The sequence below is a fragment of the Cornus florida genome, unplaced genomic scaffold, assembly GCF_030987335.1.
Source record: "Cornus florida cultivar Cherokee Brave unplaced genomic scaffold, ASM3098733v1 CherokeeBrave_3.0.0_Hap2_Chr04, whole genome shotgun sequence".
NCBI lineage: Eukaryota > Viridiplantae > Streptophyta > Magnoliopsida > Cornales > Cornaceae > Cornus > Cornus florida.
In genome coordinates this window covers 14,223,987-14,235,295 of record NW_026775574.1, presented here as the reverse complement: position 1 = coordinate 14,235,295, position 11,309 = coordinate 14,223,987, and the positions used below count along the sequence as shown (strand labels likewise).

The 11,309-nt window shown below is 34.4% G+C and overlaps 1 protein-coding gene across 1 annotated transcript; it reads right to left on the bottom strand.

Annotated features, from left to right (window-relative positions):
* Positions 1-7,735: 7,735 nt before the first annotated feature.
* On the bottom strand, positions 7,736-10,027 carry LOC132304745 (uncharacterized). Its single transcript, XM_059802469.1, has 2 exons — positions 9,681-10,027; positions 7,736-9,593 (listed from the first exon to the last, which is right to left on the bottom strand). The coding sequence occupies exons 1-2, from the start codon at positions 10,025-10,027 to the stop codon at positions 7,736-7,738; spliced, it is 2,205 nt and encodes a 734-aa protein (XP_059658452.1).
* Between the last annotated feature and the right edge of the window lie 1,282 nt (positions 10,028-11,309).

Sequence of the window (11,309 nt, the reverse complement as noted above, 5' to 3'; positions counted from 1 at the left end):
TAGCTCCATTAGCGCCACGAATAAGTGTTTAGAGAAAACGTGGTACCTTGACGCCAAAAAGTGGTACCTTTAGTTCAATAACATGGTACCTTTGGAAAAAAAGTGGTACCTTTGCAAAAGAGATTTATTTTTGCAATTGAAAATGGTATTGCACCCCACACCGCTAATTTTCTTGCACATTACATCCACAAATAGCTCCATTAGCGCCATGAATAAGTGTTTAGAGAAAACGTGGTACCTTGACGCCAAAAAGTGGTACCCTCAGTTCAAAAATGTGGTACCTTTGGAAAAAAAGTGTTACCTTCGCAAAAGGGATTTATTTTTGCAATTGAAAATGGTATTATAACCCACACCGCTAATTAGGTTGCACATTACATCCATAAATAAATCCATTAGTGCCATAAAGAGTACAAACTTTATTCCAATCTATCTAACTTGAGGGAATGAGTAATACAAAATATAGTCCAACATCACTTAAAACATTACACATAAGCTAATTTTTTTTTTTTTCTATAAGATATCCTAAAAACAATTATTCTCTCCCTAATAGGTAAAGAAGCTGCTTTTAAGCCAGTTCCATTATGAAATAGTACTTTGCAAAAAGTTCTCCTTACCTGATTTGTGTCCATAGTTCTTCAAAGTTTTTCTCCCGGAACGGAGCTCTCAACGACTACAACTTCCACCAGCGTTCCTTAAGCAATTTGATAGAGTTTTACCTTCCAAGTCTATAATTAGGAGTTATGCAAGCAAATCGTAGCGGGTTGAAGTGAGAGAGGTTAATAACACAAAATATTTTTACAAGGGTTAGCATGAATTTATGGAAGACAATTCACTAGAGTTCGAAAATTTCCTACTATCTTATTATATATACTGAGGAGATTTCCTAGTATTTTCTTATATATGAAGGAAGAACATTTGATGGTTGAAGACAATGGCAAGCAGCAAAATCCTATACGTCGGAGGGGTCTCATGGCCTCACGAAATGTCGTGAGGAGTTAAAAATGGAATAGTTTCAAATATGAGGAGTTAAAAATGGAATAGCTTATAATGCTATAATGAATAGAAGCCAAATAATAGCAAAATAAATACAGGGTACATTTGTAAAAACACTTTTGAAACGTTTATTGAGGGAAAAATAAATACACACTTGAACACATTGAAAAATAAATACACACCAAATCTCGATGGAGGCGACGATGATTACATGCCAGGTTAGTTTTACAAAAAAAAATGAACCATCGATGTGAGGAATTATAAATGGAATAGTTTTGAGAACGATTGAGAATGTAAAACAACTACTTTCAATCCATGCATCTCTTAACGAGTACTTTCGTTCTATATACTTTCGATCCATAGATCAACAACTGAGATTTACTAGTGCTAATGTTATGGTTTTGTGCATATGCCATATGTCTATTTATAGAGCCCAATTCACAGACATGTGAATGAATTTTACCCATATCATGATTTGGCAAAAGGGACTTACACATCTCTCTCTTTGGCATGATAGGGGTGTCTTCATAATAGTTGTCGTGTTATACACCTAACACCACTATTTTAAACTTTACCCATGTGATGATAAGATGAGAAAGTGGATTGGTTTTGTGTATCTACAAGAGCTGATTTTTTCAGTGAGAGTCATATTCTGTGACTAGCCATGTGATTGAAAAAAAAGCCAAATAATTTGAAGTGGCCTTACACCATGGCAGATAAAGATGAATGGTCACATCATCAAGAAAAAGCCTTAGTGTCTGAAAAAGTTATAAATAGTGGCATTGTTGTCATGAGGCAGAGTATTGACATCCGTATTTGTAATTACAATTTACTAATCTAAAGTTTTTATTTTAACAAAACTATTATAATGTTAATTTATTTTTTAAATAGATTTCTAAGTGCACTTTGATTATGTAGTATCTTTATTTTTTCTCATATTTGATCAAAGCTATTAAAAAATCTATATGTCAGATGTTGCAGGAATGAGAGCATTTCCATTGCAAAGAAGATGCATAAGGATCCAATTGAAGTTATTCAAGCCATTACTAATGATCCAGACTTATAAGTTGCTTTAGAGTTGTCAGATTATTCAGATACAGGGGATGATGACTTTGTAATTCCACCTCCCCGTTATTGCTAAAAAAAACTTAGTAGTTGAGTTAAATTTTATGCAGTATGTATATGAAATGTATGTATTTTTTATTTATTTTATGCAGTATTTTGTATGAATTCCACCTCCCCGTTATTGCTCAAAAAAACTCAGTCCTTGAGATTTACTAGTGCTAATGTTATGGCATTGTGCATATGCCATATGTCTATTTACAATGCCCAATTCACAGACATGTGAATGAGTTTTACCCATGTGATGATTTGACAAAAGGGACTTACACCTCTCTCTCTCTCTCTTTGGCAGGAAGTGGGGTGTTTTGCATAATAGTTCATGCACCTACCACCACTATTTTTAACTTTAGCCATGTGATGATAAGATATGAAAGTGGGTTGCTTTTGTTTATCTACAAGAGCTGATTTATTCAGTAAGAGTCCCATTCTGTGTCTAGCCATGTGATTGAACAAAAAGCCAAATAATGTAAAACAGCCTTACACCATGGCAGATAAAGAGGTATGGTCATATCATCAAGAAAAAGCCTTAGTGTTTGAAAAAGTTATAAATAGTGCCATTGTTGTCATGAGGCAGACTATTGACATCCCTATTTGTAATTACAATTTACTAATCTAATGTCTTTATTTTAACAAAACTATTATAATGTCATTTATGAATCAAATAGATATCATCATCATTGACAAACAAAAAGTAGCGAAGAAACTACTACCAAAACGTACGAACAAAATAACATACATAAATAAACAAAACCAAGATAAGAGAGCCTAGTGCTAATTTGGGCAGTAGGCAACTTAATTCCGCCTACTCCTGATAAACAATACTGCTTTCCCATACAATTAATTTGGGTAATGGAGGTCTAAATCCCCGTGACCCGCCTAATTTAATTCCAAAGGTTTTGTATTTTCATGTAAATTTTGGTATACACCCAGAAAGACCAATTAATTATATTGGATTCTCAAGTACAAGTATAATTTAACTTGATTATCAGTGAACAAGATATGTAAGTAGTAATAGACTAAATAGTAAAGGGAACCAAGATCCAGTATAGGATATTTTCAGCAAGGGGTAAGAAAACAGGATCATAAAAGAACTGGACAAAGAAACTGCAACTATATTTCAAGATTAACCAGTTAAACATCACCTTTTGAGTCTTTAATTTCTTTAATAACCCTACTTTGGGATCACTCCTACACCAACACAGTTATTTTATTTTATTTTTTTTTAGTATTTTCTTCAGCAGTATCCTAAAGCCATCATCCATACCAAGACAGTTTTTGGTTTCTTTTAATTTTCTAATACAGTTTTCTAATACAGTGTGTGATTGTCATTGGATATCAAGAGAACCAACCCTTGAACTATGCCCGTCTTGCAAAGTCCTTAGCTGTTCAGAAAAACCATGAAAAATAGAGTACAGGATGGAGAGGTGGCACCAGAAAAATCAAATCTAATGCCTAGATCATGAGAAATGTGACAATTTGCAATAAATACATTTCATTTCACTCCAAATAAAGAATATAATACTCTTAGTTCTAATATTTGTTTTCTAAAATATAGGCCAACTATACAAGCCATAATCCTTCATAGTAGTTCACTTTATGCATTATATCAGTATAATAAAATCTTCAATGATACATGCCTCATTCAACCTTGCACTTCACCACTAAACTGGACTTTGTTCTCTTCCAAACTAAAAAAAACGTAAAAGAAACTACCAACTTTATCAGAACTTAAATGGGATATAAAAATGCATGTTGTGTTGCATTTAAACCCATGTTTTTCTTTAAGTTTTTCTTTTTCCACACAAAATGCAGTTAGAGAAACTGACAGAAGCCCAATTTCTTTTTCCACACAAAATGCAAGGATCCTCTTCCTGTAAGCTTCTTTGGCTGGAGAGCATGGTGTTGGGCTTTCTTTTCTTACCATCCCACCGTTGAGCATGTAATGTGCAAAATCAAAATCCATTGCAGATCGGTTGGGAATAAACCTATCCAGCTGCCATCCCAAAAGAACAAGATTAGTGTGAATTTCCAATAAAACCTATATATATATATATAAAAAGGCAAAATGACAGGAAAAAATCAGCCATAGAGTTTAAAACCCAGGAGCAAGATTAGTGTGAAGCCTATTGCGATGACAAAAGAAGGCAGGCAAAGATATTAAAAAAAAAATTAAATAAATAAAGAGAGTATATTTTGAAATGTAATATTTTCTTTATATGGAACACAAAAACAAAACCTGAAACTATCGTTACTGTCTTCTACAACTATTTTGGTTCCTTTCGAGTAAAAATTCTTTGTAATCCAAGACAATAGGACATATGATAATATTACATTATTATCTATTTTCCTCACTTAGAAACCTAACAACTGGAGAAATGAAAATGCTTACCGGTTCACCTTATAGCCTGTTGGCTTATGGTTTGAATTATAAACCCACTGGTCAAGGTTCGAGACTGGTATATATAGAGAGGAAGCTATATGAGAAGTCACAGATGTTAGATTGTGAATCTTTTGGTCATTCAACCCAATCTTGCTCTTCTAAGCCCACTACTAAGCATACACAAAAATGGAGAATGAAGGAGGACGGCTAGACCTAATTCGAATTAGTGGGAGGAAGTTATAAGGGGAAAAGGGAGAAGTGTTGTGGATCCCCCCAATGAGGAATTGTGAAAGGAAAGCCCAAAAATGGCTATACCTATTGCTTCATTATCAAATATATTTGAATTCACTTCTTCTATTTGATGTGTCTTTGATCACAATCTCATTGCACCTCTCTCAAGAGATTATGGGACCTATTGATTATTTAAACTTTATTGGGTCTATTTCTCTGAATAAAGAAAGAACTACGTAAATCCAAATTTATACAAATAGAAACAAAAACATATTGAGTGTGTTTTCCCTGAATCTTCATGTTGAATCCCATGGAAATCCAAACCATCCAAAAAATTATCTAATGATGTCAAAAATTCTAGTCGTGCAGAATCTATACAAGTTGAACAAATAAACCCTAAATTCCTGAAAACTCATATTCGTAGACAATAAACCATCCAAATATGCTAAAGAAACCCTTACGTGAAAAAAAATCAAAATCCAAGAAATTAATGGGTCCAAGAAATTAATGGGAACATCAACCACAAAAATCTAAAGATATTGCAAACAACACTAGATATCGTCTAAAAAAAAGAAACATTCAAATAGTAGACGAAGAAACCGTAGTTCACAGTAAATCCAAAAGTCCAACAAATTCACGAAGACAAACAAAAGAAAGAAAATCAAAAGGAATTCGATACAAAAGCTAAAAGAATTTAAACTTTTCTCATTTTCTTGAATTCATTGCAACGAAACAGAAAGCCGAAAATATCAATTGGTTGGCGAACATACATAAACACACACAAGCAGATGGAAACACATACTTTTTCGCACAAATTTTGCCTTCGAAGTTTCTGATCGGAGAGAGGGAATCGCGACATTTTTGTGTCCAATTCCTGAATCCAAAATTGATGTTTTAGGAACAGCATATATATATATATATATATAGGGATTAAAATTGTATAAAAATAGAGTAGAAATCCTAGCAAAACGATGAACAAGACTAGAGAGAGAGAGAGAGAGAGCAAGAGAGCGTTGATGAATGAGTTGGGTTTAAGAGAAAATTAGCAAAACCTCTACATATCAACATGTACGAAGAACGTGAGAACTTGCATTAACTCATTAAACAACATATCAACAACTTCTCCTCCACAACAATCAATCAAAACCTCCACATACGATGATCCCATACTCCCATGCTTTCAACATTTTAAAACAAGAAAAAAAAAAATGGGCTCCACATGGGCCGATGTAGCAATAAGGTAATAAAGTTCATGATACACCATAAAATTGGTCACTTAAAGGCATGTGACCCCCCCGAGTATGAGTATAAAAAGCATTACAAATGTGCAATCATAAAAGATTTTTATCGAACATAAAGACCATATAACTTACAAATTTGATGTACTTGATAGCCATGCAATCGACGCTCCCGTTGTTATCTCTTCCCAGCCCCTAGCGGGAAGACTACATTTGAAGTACATGCAAATCAATTAAACAAAATATAACACCAAAATATTGTACAAGTGGAGATGGTTAAATGAAAAAACTCAAAAATAAGGGACATATGAGCAAACAACTTTTTTATTAGGCGCTAGTAACCAAAAGCAAGACTCTAAACAAAATAAATAAATAAATGGGGTAACAGTAGTCAACTAAGATTATAGCAAAATCCTTTTTATTATTGTTTATTTATTTTTTTATTCTATCAAACATGATTGGACAATTTGGACAACAAAAAATCAGAAGGAAGCCCAAAAATCTATTTGAAACAATTTTTCCCAGAAATACATACTTCACTTTGAAAAATCAATAAAAAAGAAATTCTCAAACAATTTGCATGAAACCAAGTCCATTGGAAGCTTAAACACACAATTTTTCTTCTATCAATTTAAATCAATAAATTTTCTTACCGATTAAATAAGGTTTGAAGGAAGAGATAGGAAGAATTCTGCTTACAAAACAAGGATCACAGCATGTTAAGATTAACTTCAAAAATCCATACTAATTTCAAAATCCAATCAATTTGAGCCAAAACAAAAACCTGTAAACTCATTAATAATAACTGATATCACATAATTTGAAGTGATTATTGTCAATTATGCTCGTGAGTTTGAAACGTATTCGTTCACGTGATCTTTTGGACATTTAATAGAGAAACAAACAAGTCTTTTTCTTTGTCATTGTATAAAAAAGAACAAGTGATAAATACCAAAAAGTGCCATACATACCTCATCGGTTCGCAACACAACAAATTGGTCTCTGCTGGTTATATGTGACAACACCTCACTTCAGGGATGGATATAAGTCCAAAATCCTTAATAAAGTAGTCCCCAAAGGCTCTAGACATTGCCAATCTGGGGCATTCCTCATTCGGCAGCCAAATTTTATGCACCACAGGCTTGTCGTTTAAACTGAACACTCTTCCTTTGTACTGATTTATCCATTCAGCCTCATCTGTCAAACAATGTTGATAATGTAAACACAATGTTCATATAATTTTTGAGACACAAAGAAAGTGAGGAAGAGAGAGACTCACGAGGTAAATTGTGGTTGAAATAACAGTCATAATGCAGTAGGGGAGCTCCAAGGAATTAATAGTGAGGAAACAAGTCATAATGACTTTAATATGATGTTATTTTCCTAGCCTTCCGTAAGCATGTAACATGTAAGCCCGTCCATTGTCACATAATCCCATAACCTCCTTGCTTTCACGACCCTCCAGCTGCCAGAAAACTCACACATCTATGATTTTTAAATAACACTCCACATGAGACTCATACGAGGACCCAGGAAAATAATTTCAATACCAAAATAAACCACCAGACGAATAATACAGATTCAACTTAGAATAAGTTACATCATACTTAGAAATGTTTTCTAAATAAGTTAGAAATACTATCACAACATAGTTATACTAATGCAGTAGGGGAGCTCCAAGGAATTAATAGTAATTACAAAATAATTCCATATTTAAGGCCTTAACACCTTACAAAATAACTCCACTAGAATTAGCAATTATATAACTATTCTATCCAGGTATAGGAGCCTTGCACTTTCGACCATTATGACCATTCTCGCCGCATCGCGAACAGTGTAACGACCTTACATTTTGAAATTGTGATTCGATTCGTTTAATACGAGGTCGTCCAGGGGGACGTGTTACCGCAGGAGGCCTAAGATGGGAAGCACCTTCACCGTCAGCAGCAGCAACAGCAGCTGCATTCGGCATATCATGCATGGGGACAGAAGACATGAGATGTTCACATAGTTTTTGTTGTGTTTCAACCCTAAACCATGGATCAACCATCTCATAAATATTTAAAGATAATTCATGGATGGCATAGCATGCATGCGAACAAGGAATCCCACTCATGGTCCACTTCAAACAACTACAAGAATTTTCACTGCCAAATACCACCCTGAATGGTTTTCTGTCTCGATCATATATTGTACACTCAGTAGGCGAAACACGCATCGACTGAAAACCAAGAGCTAACTCTTGCTCTTTTTTTATTTTCTCCTCAATACGATCCCCAACCGGGATAGTCCACTTCTGAACGTCCAAACTCTTTTGGTATAAAAATTTGCTGAGTCTTTGCATGTGTGTATCCATCAACCTTGTGATTGAAAAAACCCTCTCTTCTTTCACCCATGCATTGAAGGACTCTGCTTGATTGGTGTATAATTTATCCCAACGCTTGGAAGTAAACATAGCATTTGACCAATGTTCAGGTGAATTCGCCAAAACCCAATCGCATAACTCCCCTCGAAATACCCGCATGGCAGCCAATGCATTCTTATACTCATCTACAGTTCGAGCATATGCAATTTTATCGAGTAATTTTTTCGCATGCTCTTTACCCGAAGCCCTCAATCCTAAACTTTGTCTCCCAAGAATGGATGTAGAAAAATTCGCCGTTAGGTGACGAAGACACCATGAGTGGTACTGGGAGCCAAAAATATCTCTAATACAACTTATTAGGCTCGGATGCCTGTCGGTTAAGATTGTCACAATGCGACCATCTAGAATCTCTTTCACCTTGCTCAAGAACCAATGCCAATCATCATCATTCTCAGAAGAAACAACAGCATACGCCAAAGGCCACAAGCCATCATTCGCATCGAACCCCGTTGCACCAAGCATTGTTCCTTTATAATTGCCACTCAAGTGGCAAGCATCGATTGCTAACATGGGCCTGCAATAGTTGATGAAACCTCGTATGGAGCACCCATAAGCTACAAACACTCGCTTAAATCTCCTATCATCCGTGCACTCCCACGATGTAATTGTCCCAGGAATATATTCTGCTATTCGTTCACACAACCACGGGACTAAAATATAGCTATCCTTGGGATTTCCCTCAATGATATGACGTGCACACTCCTTAGCTCTCCACGATTGCATGTAAGTCATTTTAGCAGAAAATTCACCGTTTATGTCTGTGGAAATAGTCTTGGGGGTGCATTTAGGATTGTCCCTAACCTTGTTCACAATAGCTCGACCCATTTCCTTCGACCAAAAAATGGCTTTATAATCTGAAATGTCTTGAGCAGTGTGAGTGTGAACATTATTAAACCGCTTGATTCTCACTATATCACCACTTCCTTCACAACCAGCTGATAATTTCCATGGACAATTATTAACCTCGCACACAACTCTATAATATTTTCTACTATTGTCCAAGTACTTGAACCGAAAATGATTACGAAGACCAAACAAAACGAGTGCATCTTTGAAATCATTTGGGCTGTCAAAAAGCTGATCCACGCAAAGAATGTCATCAATGTGTCGGAAAGAATCCCGATGCGCATTTATCGGAGGAAATGAAGACGTTGACGCAACACTTTGTAGAAGACCAATTGGCGATGTGGCTTCAACAAATTGTCTACAAGTGGATAAAAAGGTATATTAAAAATCACATAACCTATGCAGCGCATACATCAATGTATTACTTTAAATATATGTGTCTTACCTCTCACTATGATCAGTAGGAATTGTGCATGATGCAATTACAGGCTCTGCATCTTCCATATACACATTTAGCATGGGACCACTCACTAGAAGCATCACTCTAAATCCAGATTCTCCCGTCATCCTCAAAAGTTCATTCTTGTTAGATTCGGTGGTATAATATATGACTTTACCACTCATGTTTGAAGATGAACGTTGTTGTAACTCATTTATAAATGATTCGTATGTTGTTGTTGTTGTTATCATAAAAGGGTCTGTGACACCGCCGATGTATATAATTTCCCCATTCTCATTTTTGTCAATTTTCCCATCAAATCGACAATAACATATAATTTGTCTCTCATCCATTTGTCCAACTGCTTCGAAAATTGACTCATTAGTTTAAAAAAAAAAACTAAATATGAAGTTCAAAAAAAAATGAAATATAAAACAATTAAATATCATAATTATATAATGTAATTTAGAGATCTATTTACACCGAAACACTACTAATTCCCTCAATAGGGATAGGCGGTGTCAAGATTAAACTTTTCCTAAACACACACTACAGACCTTTTTCAAATCAAAATACAACCACAAAATCAATGCCATTGATTACTAGATAATTGTATCACTATGTGTACAACAAACATATATACAAGATGAGGGAGATTATGAGATGAATAGAGAGTTAAATGGGACAATATAGATTGAAAATAAAAAAATTGAGAGTTAAATAGAGAGAGAGCAGAGTGTTGAATATTTTTCACACACAAATATTATATGTGTAAGTCTTGAAAATGGGGGAGACAAGTACAAGGGAATGTTGGAATAATAAATTAATACTAAATACATTTTTTTTATAAATTAATGCTAAATACATATATTAAAAAAGCCTCATTCATAGAGTTTGCTAGCTTTTGCATAATTCTATCATGTGCGTAGATGCCTAAAGACATATTACACAGAGGTATACTCTACATGCCATTTGAGAAAGAGGCAACAATCTTGAATAATTCTTGATCTAAATTGAGTTATAATAATTAATTATACATAAAAACTAATTGGACTACCTATGTGTTGGTGGCTTTGAATTTTAACTCCTAAATTCCTACGTTCTGCTGAGGATTTAGTCTGCAGTCATCAAAGAGCCTTGAATATATAGCTTGAATACAGATATAGCTGATTTAGTCTGACTCTTTTTGTAGGAAGATACAGATATAGCTGATTTTACATAGATATTATTTTCTAACGGAGTGAATTGATACTACTCATAGCTATCGACCAATATTGTGGTGTGTATTGGTTATAACTGACAATGTGAATTTAAAATTTCAAATGGATATAACCATGGTCAGTATTAATGGTTTTAACTAAATTTTGATATTTCCATTAAAATGGTATCTCTCTTTGATTTTGGATCATGCGTGTGGTTATTAAATTATGTGTTGATTTGTAAGGTTGCTTTCAGATTTGGACAAAAATAAAATGAAAGTCTTGATAGTTTGTTGATGTAATGAGCTTAAAAATTTAAAATTATATGCTTTGAATATATATCTATATCAGTCCATGGCAACTACTGCTTAATGATAAATAAGCCGTGAAACTACTTTGATCATATGGAGCTTATTAGTTGCATCATGATTACTAC

Excerpts from the sequence above, each read along its gene's own strand:
- LOC132304745 (XM_059802469.1), bottom strand. The coding sequence starts at position 10,027 with ATGGATGAGAGACAAATTATATGTTATTGTCGATTTGATGGGAAAATT. Across the intron at positions 9,594-9,680 it reads CCTACTGATCATAGTGAGAG|ACAATTTGTTGAAGCCACAT; the intron begins GTAAGACACATA and ends ATCCACTTGTAG.